Source organism: Tachyglossus aculeatus (genome assembly GCF_015852505.1).
Source record: "Tachyglossus aculeatus isolate mTacAcu1 chromosome 12 unlocalized genomic scaffold, mTacAcu1.pri SUPER_6_unloc_1, whole genome shotgun sequence".
NCBI lineage: Eukaryota > Metazoa > Chordata > Mammalia > Monotremata > Tachyglossidae > Tachyglossus > Tachyglossus aculeatus.
The window spans coordinates 22,591,625-22,608,859 of record NW_024044828.1 but is presented as its reverse complement, the minus strand read 5'-3'; the positions used below and the strand labels follow the sequence as shown (position 1 = coordinate 22,608,859).

The window sequence follows — 17,235 nt, the reverse complement described above, 5'->3', positions numbered from 1 at the left end:
CTAATCCCAGCTCTGCCACTTATCAGCTGTGTCTTTGGGCTTAACTTCTCTGTGCCTCAGTTACCTCATCTGTAAAATGTGGATTAAATCTGTGAGCCCCATATGGGACAACCTGATTACCTTATATCTATGCAGCGTGGCTCAGTGGAAAGAGCACGGGCTTGGGAGTAAGAGGTCATGGGTTCTAATCCCACTCCGCCACATGTCTGCTGTGTGACCTTGGGCAAGTCACTTAACTTCTCTGAGCCTCAGTTACCTCATCTGTAAACTGGGGATTAAGACTGTGAGCCCCACGTGGGACAACCTGATCACCTTGTATCCCCCCGAGGGCTTAGAACAGTGCTTTGCACATAGTAAGCACTTAACAAATGCCATCATTATTATTATTACTGTGCCAGTGCTTAATACAGTGCTTGGCACATAGTAAGCACTTAACAAATACCATAATAATAATAATTATTATTATTATTCACTTCCCCCCAACACCCACAGACCTGCCCCCCCTCTGCAGGCCTAGCAACCTCAAGTTTAGGTTAAGAGGAAAGAGGGAAGCTTTTGGGTTCGATCCTCTGTATGGACCCAAGAAGGGAGGATGGGGGTGATGAGAATGAGCAATGTCCTGGGTCGGGGACTAGGTCACAGGCTGATATTTCCCCTTATGTCCCCTAAGGCACTAAAGTGAGTGTGTGTGTGTGTGCGCGCGTGCGTGTGTGCGTGTGTGTTTGGACATGAAAGCCTGTGTTGGAGTGGGATGTGTGTTTGCAAACAGCTCTAGTGCTGTCATAGTTGTGTACTTGCCTCTCCTGGGAAGTCTGGCCTATGCAAGCGTGTGTGCCGGTGTGCATGAGTGCCTCCGTACACAAGTATAGGTGAGCTTGTGCACATGTAGTTGAAGGGCCCAAAAGCAAAGGTGGGGTGTGTGGAGGAGGGATGGATGGATGGATGGATGGATGGATAGAGCAAGCAAGTGAGAGAGGGAAGGGACCCGAGTTTCACTGATAGAAGATGGGAACAAGCCAGCCTTGCAGGGAGCCAGGCAGCTGGGCCAGGACCACTTTCTTGGCTATGCTGACACTAAAGTATTGGCAGTTGGGAGGAGTGGTGCCGGTGGCGAGCTGGCACTCAGTGGTGGCGAGCGGCAAGCTCTGGTAGCAGCGAGCCTCCCGCTCGGGGCCGCAGCTGATGTTGGGTGCCAGGCGCACAGAGCGCACAGCCTCCAGTGGCGCGTGGATGAACGTGTTGCGGGGTGGACAGGAGCCACCGGGCCCCGCCACCCCGCGCCAGGCCATGAGGCCGGTGCAGTACTCACTGCCCCGGCCGGGGCTGCTGCGGCGGGGGAAATCAAGGTGCAGGCGACGGAACCGCAGCAGGGACTGGTCCAGGGCCTCCTGCGGCACCTCCACCATCAGGGAACTGCGCAGCAGACGCACGTACATCACGGTCTCCAGCTCCTCATCTTCTGGGGTCGGTGGGGTCTGACCCCATCCTGACTCCATCCATGCGCCCAGCAGCAGCGGGAGCTGGAGAGGGAGGACCAGGCGGAGCAGTGCGGGGTGGGGGTTCCTAGGGACAGCTGGGGCCATCGCTCCTGATGGGGAAGAAGAGGGGATGCAGGGAGGGGCACAGGGAGGGGGAGGGGCCGGCCCCCTCCAGACAGTCCATAACCCCAGCCCACCGACCCCCTCCGTGCCTGGGACCCCACTGATCCCCTCGTGACTTGTCCCCATTGACCCCCTCTGTGTCCCCACTGATCCGCATGCCCGCGGTACACCCTGGAAGGTTTCAGCCTGGCTCTGCCCAGGCCTCACCGAGTGCCCCGGCTGCTCCCTGAAGCCCAGCGGAGGAAGGTGCGGGCCAGAGCTCCTGGCGTCTCTGCCTTCCGCCTCCCGCGGTTAAAGAGCCAACCTGGGGAGGGGGGAGGCAGGGAGGGGCTTGCGAGACAGGGATGGGTCACTGGTACGTTGGCACAGGAGACAAGAGTCACTCCGAACTCCACAAGGCCACAACCCCAGGTGGGGAGGAGGAGGAGGAGGGAGGTCCAGAGGCCCCTCCAATACAGCCCCAGCCTTTCACTCCCTGGGGCAAAAGGGACGTGGAGATAGCATCTGGGGGTGAGGCAGGGCTGAACTGCCCCGGGAGAAGCAGAATTCCCGAATCCCTGCAGGTCTATGTGGATCGGTCCCTAGTGAGGGGCAAGGCTGGCGGGTCTCCAGTCCGGCCCGGGCCTGGAGACTCCTTAACTAAGGCCCTGAGGGTCAGAGCCGGGTGGTGGTGGGTGGCGTGTGTGTGGGGCCCATCGTGATCAATTCCTGGCCAGAACCTGGATCGCTGGCTCCCAGCCCAGGGCCTCCCTTACACTGGCATCACTCTGGCCCAGCCACTCTGACCATTAGCTTGAGGGGTCTGTCACCCTTCACCGCCCCCCCCGCAACCCGCCCGTGGCCCCTCCCTCCCCCAGCCTAGGTCAGAGCCAGCAGCTCCTCCCCGGTGGACAGGCCTTTCTGGCGTCAGCTGAAGCAGACCTCGGTGGAGCCAGAGCCCAGGACCGGTGAGGGGCCCGAGCCCGGGCTAGGGGCCGGGTGGACTAGGATCAGGGAGCAGAGCAGGGACAAGGAGATGGGGGCATATCGCAAAGGGTGGGGACGGGGGGAGGGAGGGGAGGACTATCACAGGGCTCGGTGGGAACATAGATAGGAACCAGGCGAAGAAAGTAAGTGATTTTTGTGTGGACGGAGGGCCCGTGGGTGGGCATGGTGGGGCACTGACCTGCCAGTCAGCGCATTGAGGACAGGCACGGGAGGAAGCCAAGGTGTCTCTGGGGAAGGAGCCAGCCTCATCCCCTACCCCTCTTTCTAGCTTCCCTTCCCCCAGAAGTATGGCGCCGGCCCTCCCGTGGACTCATCGCCCCACTGTGCTCCCGCTGCTGCTGCTGCTGATCCCTGTCATGCTCCCACTGCTGCTGGGGCCGTGGTCAGGGCCAGGGTGGGGGCCGGTTGCTGCCTCCTCCTTGGGTGAAGAGGCGGCTGCGGCAGAGATAAACCAGTTCTGGGAGCAGAAGGCCTGGGTGGAGGCCGAGGCCGTAGAGTCAGAGCTGGAGGGGGCCCTACCGTGGGGGGCCGCCGAGCCGGCGTCCGTGGAAGTGTTTCTGGCGGAGGAAGAGGGGGCGGCGCAGGCGGCGGGGCCGGAGCTGGGCCTCGAGCTGGGCCTGGAGTCGGAGCCGGAGCTGGATTCGGTGCCGGCGCGCAGCCCCTCCAGGCACACACGGATGCCACACGACAGCGCCAGCTCCGCGGGGCCTACGGCAGTGCCCTGATGCCTGGAACCAAGAGACCAAGCCAGATGGGCTCTGCTCTGCAGGGAGTTCAGGCTACCTCCTCGTGGCCACTTCCTTGGCCACATGGGAAGGGGTCTGGGGGGCAAGGGGGGGTAGGTCAGTGCCCCTGCCTCCTCCAGTTTTGTTTTGTTTTGTTTATGGTATTCATTATATGTGCCAAGCACTGCATTAAGCGATAGGGTAAATGCAAGCTAAACTGGTTGGACACAGTTCATGTACGGTCATAGGTTCTCATCCTGGCTCTGCCACTTCTCTGTTGTGTGGCCTTGGGCAAGTCACTTCACTTCTCCGTGCCTTAGTTATAGCATCTGTAAAATACGGATTAAGACTGTGACCTCCATGGGGGACAGGGACCGCGTCCAATTTGATTTGCTTGTATCCACCCGAGTACTTAATACAGTGCCTGGCACATAGTAGTAAATTAACTATGTCTTACATGGACGTCAGTTTTAATTCCCATTTTACAAATGAGGTAACTGAGGTGCAGAGAAGTTAAGTGACTTGCCCAAGGTCACACAGCAGATGAGTGGTGGAGTCGGGATTAGAACCCAGTTCCTCTGACTCCCAGAACCACGCTTTGTCCCCTAGGCCTCGCTGTTTCCCAAACCTAGATGATAGTGGGGGTCTAGGCCCCAAGGGAGAGGGCATCCAGGCCAACATTGGATGGGGTTGTGTCCCCCTGAAACCGACTGCCTTATATTGGAGGAGCGATAGGGAAGAGGAGCAAACTGTGCCATGGGGCAGAGGCTAGGGCTGGGTTGAGATGGGTTTGAGCTGGGACGGGGTGGAGGTGAGGCTCAGCCGAGCTATGGGCTGTTCCATTCCTTTTTGGCCACGAGAAGAAGCACCTTCTGCCGCAGTCCTACTTCCTTCGGGGAAACAGTCAGCTCTGGTTCCGCTGCTGCTAAATCGATTCTCCAATGTCACTGATATTAAAGCCTTTCCACTACAAGGAGGGATGGTCGGCCTGCCTTATGGCTCTGGAGGCTGAAGAATCTTTCCGTCTCACCCACCCACACACCCTCCAAGCCAAACATCCCAGCTCCTCCTTACCCGCACCACAAAGCTCGCCAAGGCGCCCACTCCTTAAAGGCGCTCACCGCTCCCTCAACCCCCTGCCCCCGTTTTGCCCCTGAGAATGGACTGCTGGCATCTCTGCTCCCACGTGGCCGGAAATGGGCATAGCACTCCGGCACTGTGCTGTGCCCGCCCCCGGCATGAGGAGGAGGAATGGGCTTAGGGGACCAAGGCCGGCAATTATCAAGGTCAACTGGCCAGAGATACCATGGCATCAGGGAATCAGAGGGGCCCCGTGAGGCAGGAAGGACCCAGAGAAATCAGTGAGATAGAGAACATGGGTGGAATCAATGGGGGGCAGTGACCAGATAAGCTCAAGAGGTCAGTACGGACAAGGAACGCTGGGTAGTTCAAGCAAAGCTCTTGGCCAGACTCGCTGGGCTCCACGTCCGTCCCCAGGAACCACGGTACTTGGCTCTGGGCTTGATCCTCTGCTGCGGCCAGCCATGGGGCCCCAGGCCACGGCCACTCCATCCACCCAAGTCCCACTGCCCCAATGTCGGTCTTGCCCACCAGCCCACTTGGAGGTCCCCTCCCCTCCCGGAGATTCCATGGGATAGGGGCTCTGACACACTGATAGGGAGAAGCATAGATGGACAGAAATCCACGTGCCCGGCCTGGGCATGCTCACAGACACGGGTTCAGTTGTGTGAGCAGAAGAAGAGGTCGGCGCGGCCCACACACACCCGTGCCCCCACAGGTTCCACCACACACAGCCAATGTCTCTCTCACACACGCCCAGACAGTCCCTAGCCCATCTCACCCTCCACATCCTCTTCCTCCGCCTCCCCCGGCCTTCACCGCCCCTCTGCCCCTCGCAGCCCCTCCGCCTCCCAGCACAGAGTTGGCACGTCTGTCTGTTGTCCCAAGGTGACTTTATTCCTGCAGAGCGGAGGGTGGAGGGGACAGGGACAGACGTGCTGGCCAAGCAGAGCCGGGGGAAGCAAGGGATCAGGGTCGCCTCCACACAGAATTCTGTAGTAATTGTGGTGGCAGGCCACGAGGGCCCAGGTCAGGGCTTGTCGGCAAAGCCGGGAAGCAGCAGGCTCCGGCCAGGGGGAGCCCCGCCTCCTCCCAAGGCACAAAGAGGAAGAGGAGGAGGAGGAGGAGGGGCACAAAGACAGTTTGTCCCTAACTGGGGAAGTGCTTGAATGGGGGACGGCTGCCAGAGGGCAGGATTGGCAAGCAACGAGTGAGAGTTTGGTCCCCGCAAGAGGCCCGAGAGGAGCCGGCAGCCCCGGGAACTCAGCGGCCTTCGCCAGGCTCCGAGAGGGACCCCAGCAACGTGCACACCAGAGTCTGCAGCTTCTTGGAAGCCTGGCGGGCCGCCTCTAGCACCTCCTCATGGTTAGTCGTGGCCTGGCTCTCGTAGTCCATGATCACCATGTCGGTGATCAGGGAGAAGCCGAAGACGCGCAGGCCGCTGTGCCGCGCCACCAGCACCTCCGGCACTGTGCTCATACCTTTGGAGGACCGGGCCCAGTACCCGTGGGGAGTGGGTCAGCACCCGGGGTCCCCGGGCTGACATCCGCACTCCCTCCCACGCCCACCTTCCCTCTCTCCCCTCTCCGCTAACCTTCCCCCACAATTCCTCCTCCCCCTTCCCTGCATCTCGTTCTGTCTCTCCCTCGCCCACCATCCGCCCTTCCCTTCCACTCGCCTCTCCCTACCACAACCCCGTCCTCCCACCCGGGTCTCCCAGCCACACGGTTCACAGGCTCACCGACGGCATCGGCCCCCAGGAGGCGGAGGACGTGGCTCTCGGCGATGGTGTCGTAGTTGGGTCCTGGTACCATGATGTAGGTGCCCTCCTGCAAAGGCCGTTTCTCCTTCATCTGCAACCAGACCTTGTGCGCCCGCTCCCGCAGCTCCCGGTCGTAGGCATTGGACATGGCGGGGAAACGCTCCCCAAATCTGAGGACAGGACGTGTCTCTGTGTGGAGAGGGCTCCACCGCCCTGACCCTCAACTCAGGACACTGGGCCCTCCTGGTCCCGTCCCCACTTCTCCCTCAGGGCCCTCTCCCTCCTGGTCCCGTCCCCACTTCTCCCTCAGGACCACCCAGGGTGGTCCTCACCTGCTATCGTTGAAGCCGGAGAGGGGGTTTTGGCCACTGAAGCCAGGCAGGTTGATGTGGTCACGGATCAGCATGACATCTCCAGTCTCAAAAGCAGGGTTCACCCCTCCGGCCGCATTGGTGACCACCAGCGTGTGCACGCCCAGGAGCCGGAACACTCGGACGGGGAATGTCACCTGCAGTGCCGACGGGGTCAGCAACGTCCTCCACTCCCGCCCGGCCACTGGGGCCTTGCTGCCCCTACCCATGCCCTCTCCCCACCACCCCCGTCATCTCTGGCTCTATTCTGGATCAGGAACTCCTCACCTGTGACTGCCATTCCTCCATCCTCCACCCACCAGTACCCCAAGCACCCCGAAGTTCTCAAAAGCCATGAGCTGGGTCGGGGGTCTCCAGGAGAGAAGAGGCATGCAAGAAAGAAACACAGTTCCTAGGCAGGACAGTAGGTCCCAGGCTGATCCAGGGCTGAAGGCAAGGAGGAAAGGGGGTTGAACCCAGCCCCCACCCCCTCTCCGCCACTCCCGGCCCCCACCCCTCCCCGTTCCCCCCCAACTCCCAGCGCTCACCCCTCCCCTGCCGCCCCCGCTCCCGGCCCCCTCACCTTCGAGAGCGAGTAGCCCTCATACATGTGAAATCGACCCTGCATCACCACGCAGCTCAGGCCGCTCAACTTCCCAAACACCAGGCGGCCGGCATGGCCAAGCACTGTGGGGGGGGAGGAGGGGTCAAGGCCGGGCCGCTCCCATCTTTCTGTCTGGCTCTCTCTGTCCACTTTTCCATCCAGTCTGTCTGGCTCTCTCTGTCCACTCTTCCATCCAGTCTATCTGGCTCTTTCTGTCTCTCTCTGTGTGTCTCTCTATTCTCAGCATCATCTCGGCATCATCCCTAGAATCCTTCCTCCTCTCCTTGCGTTCGGCCAGGCAGCAACCACCGCTCCTTTCCCTCTGTCCCCCCCAGCCCGGCCAGGGTCTCTGATTCTCTGAGCTTCTAGGTCTCAAGGTTGAGCCCGCCATCTACCCCACCCCACCCACACCCGGGCCTCTCCCTGGAGGTGTCTCCCTGTTTCTCACGGGGTCTCTCCAGGGGAGAGGAAGGGGAAAGGAGGAGGGAGGGGTGCCTATGGCATAATAATAATAATAATAGTGATTGTATTTGTTAAGCGCTATGTGCCAAGCACTGTTCTAAGCGCTGGGGTAGATACAAGGTAACCAGGTTGTCTCTCGTGAGGCTCACAGCTTTAATCTTTTTAACAGATGAGGTAACTGAGGCACAGAGAAGTTAAGTGAGTTGACCAAGGTCACACAGAAGACGAGTGGCAGAGTGGGGATTAGAACCCATGACCTCTGACTCCCAAGCCCTGACTCTTTCCACTAAACCACGGGCAGGCAGCTAGAGCCCCAGGCTCCAGTTGCAAAATAAGGGTTCCCATGAGGAGAACCCAGAGTCTGGACTCCCAGAAGCCCTGCTGCCACAGGAGTCCCCCCCAATACCCCCCCACCCCACTACTTTAAGTAGGTGCTAAGGAAGGGGAGTTGGAGCCTGAAGTTCCCGGAGGAGAGTGGGAAAACCCCAGGCCATCTCTCCCTGTACCATTCCCTGTCCTGGGGGCAATGGAGGATGACAGAGTCTGACCAAGGATGTGATCAGAGACCCCAGACCTCATAGAAGGGTCTAGACTGGGGCACTCAGCCCCAGGGATCCACAGACTCCCTCCTCTAAGTCCCAGTCTTACTCAACAGGAAGGGAATGTATACATGTTAGACTATGTGTGTGCATAACTTGTTGCATGAGTACACTGGTGTGTGTACACGTTTGGGCATGCACAAATGAATGTCAGTGCAGGCATGTGACTACGCTCAAATCCTGGTTCTGCCACTTGTCTGCTGTGTGACTTTGGGCAAGTCACTTAGCTTCTCTGTGCCTCAGTTGCCTCATCTGCAAAATGGAGATTAAGACTATGAGTCCCATGGGAGACAAGGATTGTGTCCAACCTAATTATCTTGTATTTAGCCCAGCACTTGGTACAGTACCTGGCATATAGCAAGCGTTTAACAAATACCATAAAACCATAAAATGCCATAAAACCGTAACAAATTCCATAAAAGACCATGTGTTTGTACATATCAATTGGCGGTATTTATTAAGTGCTTACTAAGTCCAAAGCACTGTACTAAGTGCTTGAGAGGGCATAGTACATCAGAGTTGGCAGATAAGATCGCTGCCCAGAGAGAGCTTTCAAAAATGCCTTCTTAGATGCCTGTGGTATGCCTGCTGTAAGTGTGCGTGCACTTCTCATGCCAGTGTGTGGGTCTGTGTGATTACCAGGAGGGCTCCCTGGGGCCGTTGTGCTGACGCAGGCCATGCAGAGCCAAAAACCAGGTCTGGGACTGGGCCAGTTTCGGGTGGGAGAAAACAGGAAAGTGGAGTTGGAGAGGGAGGAAGCGGGTGGGAGGGGTTCGAATCACACGGGGTGGGAGGGGACGGACACCGAGGGACCCAAGTCCTCACATAAAGAAGCAGGGGCAGATGCTAGCCCCACGCCTCCCCGTGGGTCTGAACTGAGTGGGGGGAGCCACCTCCAGGGAAAATCCAGCCCTCCCCACCCCCCCCCCGCTCCACTCCACGCCAATCCAGGCCCCTCCTACCTCTGGTCATGTGGGCCAACGGCACCCGTCCTCCCCACCAGCCTCCCGGGGGAGGGGTCAATAATAATAATAACAACTACGGTATTTGTTAAGTGCTTGGTATTTGTTAAGCGCTTACTATTGTGCCAGGCACTGGACCACGCGCTTCCTTGCATCTCCAGGGCATACCTGTGCTGCGGGGGAAGTGGGGAATGGAGCTGTAGTCGAAGGCCTCGGCTTCGGTGACCAGGTCGGCCAGGGCCCCGAGCCCCGAGCCGCAGATCACAGCTATTTGGGGGCGGTGCTTGGTGCGGGCCTGGAGCCAGTTGGCCGTCTCCTGGTACTCCTCGAATTTGTAACTGGGAGGATCGGGAAGAAATACGAGTGGGCCAGCCTGGCCTGCCTATAGCAACCCACGGCAAGCCACCCGCCCCTCGGGGCCATCCAGGGGCACAGGCTGGGGCGGGCACAGTGCCATCTGGAAGGACCTTCCCTCCGGTATAAAAAAACCCTGTCCCTACCTCCCAGGCATTCAAGACCCTGCACCTACCCCAGGTATTCAAGACGTTTGCTCCCTAGGGTGTGCGCGCAGCCTCTCCCCCTACATCATTTCAGCGGAGTGGGGAAGGCCGCCCCGCTCTGTGCGCTCCTCAGGGAGCCTAATGTCAGCAGCAGCCCGGGCCCCCGAGGATCAGCGAGCGAGGGAGGCGACGGCAAGGAATAGGGGGAGGGAGCAAGGGCTAGGGCCGGGGGGGGGGAAGCGACGGTTGGAGGTTCGGAGGAAATTCTGGGGCAGGCGAAGTCGGGACCGGGAGACTCGGGGTTCCGGGAAGAAGTGGCTGCCACAGTCCGGCGCTGCCGCCCTCTCCCCATCCATCAGCGGCATGGACTGGGCGCCTACTGTGCGCAGAGCACTCGGGCCAGTCCTAGACCCCTCCGCTGGCAGATCCGATCCCTGTCCCCAAAGAGCCGCCGGTATGGAAGCCCCTCCCGCGGGGACTCCGGGGCTTTAGGCCCGAGGCCAGGCACGAGGATCCCGAGGGGCGAGGACCGCCGCCGGGGACAGAGGACGGCAAGCGCTGCTCCGGCCGGTCCCCGCCTCGGGGACATCCCCCATCCCCACCGCGCTCCGGGATCCTTCCTTCCTCCAAATCCCGTCCCCGGGGGCTCCCCGGGGGCTCCCCGTCCCGTCCCTTCCCGTCCCGTCCCGCCGTCACTCACCCCTGCTCCATGGCGCGGGCGGTGAGTGCGCCCGCCTCCGCGCGCCGCTTCCCGGCTCCGCCTTTGAGGCCGGGGGCCCGAGGAGGGCGGGCGGCAGCCAATGGCAGCGCGAGCCGGGCCGGCCCGTTGCCAGGGAGACGCGGCCGGAGCCCCAGCGCCAGACCGCTTCGCCCGACAGGCGGCCGCGGGAGAGCGCGGCGGGGCGACGGCCGGGGCCTGCTGCTGTCTGCCTCAGTGTGTGTGTGTGTGTGTGTGTGTGTGTGTGTGTGTGTGTGTGTGTGTGTGTGTGTGTGTGTGTGTGTGTGTGTGTGTGTGTGTGTGTGTGTGTGTGTGTGCTGAGGGGGCAGGGAGGAGGAGGAGAAGGAGGAGGGGAAGGGGCGGCGGCGGCGGGGTGCAGTTCCTGGGCCCGAAGCGCCCCCCACCTGCCTGATTTCCTGGGCGGGAGAGGGAGGGAGAAGAGAAAAGAGAGGAGGAGGTCCTCAGTCCCTCCCAATCCTTCCGCTCCCCGCCCGGCCCAGGTTGATCGCTGCTCCTGCCCCGGCCCCTGCCCCTGCTGTCATTTTCCTAATAAAATCTTTCCGCCCACACCGCCCCAGTCCTCTAAAACCTCCGACAGGCCCGCCTCATCATCTTCCTCCCTTCAACGCCCTACTGAGAACTCACCTCCTCCAGGAGACGTTCCCAGACTGAGCCCCTCCTTCTTTTCCGCCTCCTCCCCCTCCCCATCCCACCTCCTTCCCCTCCCCACAGCAACTGTATATATGTTTGTACGTATTACTCTATTTTATTTGTACATATCTATTACATTAATTCTATTTTGTTAATATGTTTGGTTTTGTTCTCTGTCTCCCCCTTCTAGACTGTGAGCCCACTGTTGGGTAGGGACCGTCTCTAGATGTTGCCATCTTGGACTTCCCAAGCGCTTAATATAGTGCTCTGCACACAGTAGGCGCTCAATAAATACGATTGAGTGAATGAATGAATCATCGGCTTCTACGCACCCTACGGTTCTTCATGCTATTAAAATACGGTCCATCTCCACCCCTTACACAAATGAGCTTTTGTGTGGTGTTATTTTGAGATAGCTGGGTTACCTTGTCAGCTGTGTGGCCTTGGGCAAGCCACTTAACTTCTCTGTGTCTCACTTACCTCATTTGTAAAATGGGGATGAAGACTGTGAGCCCCAAGTGGGACACCCTGATCACCTTGTATCCCCCCAGCGCTTAGAACAGTGCTTTGCACATAGTAAGGGCTTAACAAACACCACTATTATTATTATATTTCGCTCCTCTAACAGCGATCGCCTCACTGTGCCCAGATAATAGTAATAAATGTGGTATTTGGGACGCATTTAGTATGTGACAAGCGCCGTATATTGAGGTTCTATCTTTAGGTGTCTGTAGCTAGTCCCCTCTCCCCCGGGGTCCCAACTGTTTATTCTTTCTCAAAGCCTAGTATGGTGCTTTACTCACAGGAAGCGATTTAATAAGTACTTTCGCTCCTACTGCTGCTGTGGCAGTTAAAAGATAATCGGGTCACACCCAATCCCGTCCCTCATGTGGCTCTTAATCAAGCAGGAGGGAGAACAAATATTTAATCTCCATTTTTCAGAAGACGAAATCGAGACACAGACAAGTGAAGTGACTTGCCCACGCTTAAAAGTAGGGATTAGAACTCGGTTTCTCAGAATCCCGATCCAGGATTCTGCTTCTTCTGGACCACGCTCAATCTCATCCCTCTCGCCGTCGACCCCGTACACACATCCTTCCTCCTTCCTGGAACTATTTCCCGCTTTGTATCTGACAGACCACCACTGTCTCCTTCTTCAGAGCCCTTGTCTTATCGTATTCCCTCGAGAGGTCTCCGACCCATAGGCAATGCCGTGGACACCTCTCCATTCATTCATTCATTCAATCATATTTATTGAGCGCTTACGGTGTGCAGAGCACTATAGTAAGTATTCTTGGGAAGTACAAGTCGGCAACATATAGAGACGGACCCTACCCAATAACGGGCTCACAGTCTGGAAGGGGGAGACAGACAACAAAACAAAACATGTAGACAAGGTTTCATAATCGTCAGAACAAATAGAATTATAGCTATATGCACATCATTAACAAAATAAATAGAATAGTAAATATGTACAAGTAAAATAAATAGAGTAATTAATCCGTACAAATATATACATGTTCTGTGGGGAGGGGAAGGAGGCAGGGCGGGGGATGGGGAGGAGGAGAGGAAAAAGGGGACTCAGTCCGGGAAGGCCTCCTGGAGGAGGTGAGCTCTAAGTAGGGCTTTGGAGGAAGGAAGAGAGCTAGCTTGGCGGATGTGGGGAGGGAGAGCATTCCGGGCCCGGGGAAAGGACGTGGGCCGGGGGTCGACGGCCGGAAAGCCGAGAGCGAGGCCCAGTGAGGAGGTGAGCGGCGGCAGAGGAGCGGAGGGTGCGGGCTGGGCTGGAGAAGGAGAGAAGGGAGGTGACGCAGGAGGGGGCGAGGTGATGGACAGCCTTGAAGCCGAGAGTGAGGAGTTTTTGCCTGATGCGTAAGTTGACAGGCAGCCACTGGAGATTTTTCTCAAAAGGCCCCACCTCCATCTGCAAACGCTGGGGTAGTGTATCCACAAAATTTTCTTGCTACAAATACGGAAGTGGTTTACCATAGTCTCCGCCCTCAGCTGTCCCCCGGGCCGATGCTGCCCAACTAAAATTATGTAATTTCCAGGAAGACTTCCCTGGCTAACCTCTCATCTCCCTACCCTATTCTTCCTCCCTTCTGGGAAACCTTTGCGCGTGAGTCCATATTCCCTAAAACGATTCCCCAAGCACTTTGATACTACACCCCCCTCCACTCCTATATAACTTATGTAGATATCTTTATACTCTATTGCTTCCTCCCTGTAATTTATTTTAATGTCTGTTTCCCCCACTAGACTGTAATTTCCCTAAGGGCAAGAATTTTGTCTCCCTATTCTATTGTTCTCTCCCAAGTGTTCAGTATAGTGCTCAACAGACAGTAAGTACTCAATTAATAATAATAGTAATAATAAGAATTATGGTATTTTTAAAGAGCCTATGTGCCAAGCACTGTTCGAAGCACTGGGGTAGATACAAAGTAATCAGATTGGACACAGTCCCAGCCCCATGTGGGGCTCACATTCTTAATCCACATTTTACAGATGAGGTAACTGGGGCACAGAGAAGTAAAGTGACTTGCCCAAGGTCACACAGCAGACAAGTGGCGGAGTCGGGATTAGAACCCATGACCTTCTGACTCCCAAACCCATGCTTTATCCAAAACACCATGCCACGGGTTGATAGCCCCACCCCAGGCACCATCCCTCAAGGCAAAGGGCTGGCTGTGGCGTGCTCAGAGAGAGAGATTCCCAGCCCCGCTCCAGTGAAGCCCCCAGTCCAGCCCCAGCGGAGCTTCTAACGTGGATCCCAACCCCCGAGACCAGCCCCAGTGCAACCCCCAAGCCTAACCTCAGTGCAGATCCCAATCCCCAGCCCAGATTCTGGCGGCCTGGTTTGGGAGCTATTTATTACTCTATTTATTTATTTGACTTGTGCATATTTGTTCTATTTATTTTATTTTGTTAATACGTTTTGTTTTGTTCTCTGTCTCCCCCTTCTAGACTGTGAGCCCACTGTTGGGTAGGGACCGTCTCTATATGTTGCCAACTTGTACTTCCCAAGCGCTTAGTACAGTGCTCTGCACACAGTAAGCGCTCAATAAATACGACTGAATGAATGAATGAATGAATGAATGCGGGACAGGGACTGTGTCTGACCTGATTATCATGTATCTTCCCCACTGCTTAGAACTGTGCCTGATGACCTGATGGTCTTGTACCTACACCAGCGCTTCGAACAGTGCTTGACACATAGTAAGGGCTTATCAAATACCATTATGGCTACTATTATTGAAAATAATAAAAAATGCCAGCATTGTTATCATTTTTATTGTTATTAATAATAATAATAATAATGATGGCATTTATTAAGCGCTTACTATGTGCACAGCACTGTTCTAAGCGCTGGGGGGGATACAAGGTGATCAAATTGTCCCACGTGGGGCTCACAGTCTTCATCCCCATTTTACAGATGAGGTAACTGAGGCTCAGAGAAGTTAAGTGACTTGCCCAAGGTCACACAGCAGACATGTGGCAGAGTCGGGATTCGAACCCATGACCTCTGACTCCAAAGCCTGTGCTTTTCCACTGAGCTGTGCTGCTTCTCTATTATTATTATTATTATTACTATTACTATTATCCCAGCCCCCAGGGCAGTCTCCAGCACAGATCCTAGTCCCAGCCTTCAACACAGTCTCCAGGACAGAGCCCAGCCCGGCCCAGCCCAGCCCATGATGGAGAGATAGCCGAGAGCATTTCACAATAGTAAGAATTGTAGTATTTATTAGGCGCTTACCATGTGCCAGGCACTTTACTAAGCTCAGGCGTGGATAAAAGCGAAGGGGGTTGGACGCACCCTCTGTAGGGAGGCTGGGGACCAAGAGGAGGGGTGGTCAGGGCTCAGGCCCAGGAGGGAACCTGAGTCTTGGGAAGGGCAGGGGGACCAGGGACAGGAGGAACAAGGTGCAGTGAGACTTGGTTCTACACCTGCTCTGATTCTTGGTGCTCTGCCCCTTCAGTGCTTATCTGCCCTTATCTGCTCTCACACAGGCAGATAAGCTTTTATCAGGACCCAGGAGTCTAAGCACCTGCTCCCATCCCTGTATCTGTAGGTCCTCGACCCTGTGTGCCCAGCTCCACCTCTCTTATCCCCCACCCTCTTTGGAGTGTCTCAAGAGGAGCCCCCTGTGGTCCACATCCTTGGCCTGCGTCCCTCTTATAGTGCCTTGCAGGCTGTCCCCAGGAAGGATGGGTGTGTGTGGGCATGTGCAATGCCCTTGGTCCCGCCAGGAAAGGGGAAGATGAATTGAAGATAGACCCCCTGAAGACCCTGAAATCGGGCACAGACACCCAAGAAAGCCCCCGCTAGGACCTGGGGAAGCTCTCCCAGGCCAATCTGGAATGCTGGCCGGTTTGGGTCATTTTAAGTTTGAGGTGTCGGCAGGACATCCCAGTAGCGATGTCCTGAAGGCAGAAGACATGCAATATTGGAGTTGTAGGTTTGGGAATCATCTGTCTAGAGGCGGTAGTTAAAGCAGTGGGAGCAAATGAGTTCTCCAAGGCAATGGATGGAAATGGAGAATAGAAAGGGACCCAGAACTGAGCCCTGAGACACCTCCACAGTTAGAGGGTGGGAGGCAGAGGAGGAGCCCACGAAAGAGACCCAGAAGGAGCAGCCAGAGACAATGAGAGAGGAGAGGCTGCTCCCTCTCCTTCTCCCGCTGCTGCTCGTTGCCACCCCGGAGGCCCGAAGCCCCGAGGACGGGCCCCCGTCGCCCCGGCAGCAGCTAGAAGATTTCCCGAAGACCCAGGTCCCCGGGGGCGGAGTGCAATACTGCAACGTGATGATGGTGCGGAGGCGCGTGGTGCAGCCCAACGGCCAATGCCAGGGCACCAGCACCTTCTTCCACGCGCCCGTGGCCTCGATCCGCCCCTCCATCCCCTGCCCGGGCTCCACCGGGGGCCGCTGTTTCCAGAGCCCGGAGTACGCATCCACCGACTGTTTGATCGTGCACGGGACCGACTTCCCGCACTGCCGCTATCTGAGCATCCCCCGCCGGGGCAGGATCACCATCAGCAACTGAGCTTCCGCCCGGGAGCCCGGATGGGGGGGGGCCGAGACCGCCCGCCTCTGCCCCATTCCCTCCTATGGCTCTCCTCGATCGATCCGGAGCCAGAGTCACTAGCACCTCCCCTCGTGGGCGTCACAATTACATTCCCCCTTCGTAAGCATACCCCTGCTCCATCTCCTTTTCCCTAGTCTCTCTCTCTCTCTCTCTCTCTCTCTCTCTCTCTCTCTCTCTCTCTCTCTCTCTCTCTCTCTCTCTCTCTCTCTCTCTCTCTCTCTCTCTCTCTCTCTCTCTCCTCTCTCTCCTCTCTCTCTCTCTCTCTCAAACGGAGAGGCATTCAGTCTCACACAGAATACACACACACACACACACACACACACACACACACACCGTTATACTTACACTATCACACACCCCCAGACACCTGAACGTAGACATGAACTCTCACTCACATACACTCTCCCCCAAGGAAGTGCTTTGGGTCTCTTCTCCCTTCTGTAGGTCCCTGTAGCAGAGGGAGGAAAGGGGGAAAGGGGGGGCAGGCACTGAGAACCTTCCCTCCCAGGAATGTGTTGTTGAATTTCTCCGACTTCTTTGGAATGAACATTGATTTCCCCAGGGCTGAGGCGTGTCCCATAGCAACTCCTTGAAAATTTACTTGTTTTTCCCAGATTCTCATAAGTGTCCATCCCTCCCACAATCTAGATCACCAAGTTCAATAGCCCCAGCCCCAATTCTACAAATCCAGTCCTGGCTCTGGCCCTGGGCCTGGACATCTAGTCTTGGCCCTGGCTCTGACCCTCCATAGCTAGCCCTGGCTTTTACCCTGGCCCTGCACACCCAGCCCTGATTCTGGCCCTGCATACCCAGCCCTGGCCCTGGCCCTGGCCCTGCCCATCCACCCTTGGCCCCGGACCCATGGTGAAAAGTCTGTGCCCCTGGAGGTACTGGGTTGTTACTCAATTCAGGATTCCGGACTCAGGACCTAGGCAGTCGTTCACAGACTGCACACCCAGGGCTGCTCACTCTGATCCTTAGGCGTGTCTTTGTAGCTAATGAGAGTAATTGGGCTATTTGTTAAGTGCTTCTGGTGTGCCAAGTACTGTACTAAGTGCTGGGGTAGATACAGTACAATCAGATCAGACACAAGCCCTGTCCTATGTGAGACTCTCAATCTGAGGGGAGAATTCAGGTATTTAATTCC

General features: G+C 57.0%; 3 protein-coding genes across 3 annotated transcripts; 1 reads left to right on the top strand and 2 right to left on the bottom strand.

The window, feature by feature from the left end:
• Positions 1-505: 505 nt before the first annotated feature.
• RNASE11 (ribonuclease A family member 11 (inactive)) lies at positions 506-4,859 on the bottom strand. Its single transcript, XM_038741111.1, has 4 exons — positions 4,823-4,859; positions 4,388-4,604; positions 3,108-3,316; positions 506-1,588 (listed from the first exon to the last, which is right to left on the bottom strand). The coding sequence occupies exons 1-4, from the start codon at positions 4,857-4,859 to the stop codon at positions 993-995; spliced, it is 1,059 nt and encodes a 352-aa protein (XP_038597039.1). The 3' UTR covers positions 506-992.
• Positions 4,860-5,267: 408 nt separating this feature from the next.
• LOC119921136 (purine nucleoside phosphorylase-like) lies at positions 5,268-10,441 on the bottom strand. Its single transcript, XM_038741513.1, has 6 exons — positions 10,333-10,441; positions 9,301-9,470; positions 7,089-7,192; positions 6,488-6,663; positions 6,135-6,325; positions 5,268-5,874 (listed from the first exon to the last, which is right to left on the bottom strand). The coding sequence occupies exons 1-6, from the start codon at positions 10,341-10,343 to the stop codon at positions 5,657-5,659; spliced, it is 870 nt and encodes a 289-aa protein (XP_038597441.1). The 5' UTR covers positions 10,344-10,441; the 3' UTR covers positions 5,268-5,656.
• Positions 10,342-16,046, top strand: LOC119920890. Its single transcript, XM_038741110.1, has 3 exons — positions 10,342-10,566; positions 15,075-15,214; positions 15,662-16,046. Exons 1-3 carry the CDS (start codon positions 10,342-10,344, stop codon positions 16,044-16,046), a joined length of 750 nt encoding a protein of 249 aa, XP_038597038.1.
• Positions 16,047-17,235: the final 1,189 nt, after the last annotated feature.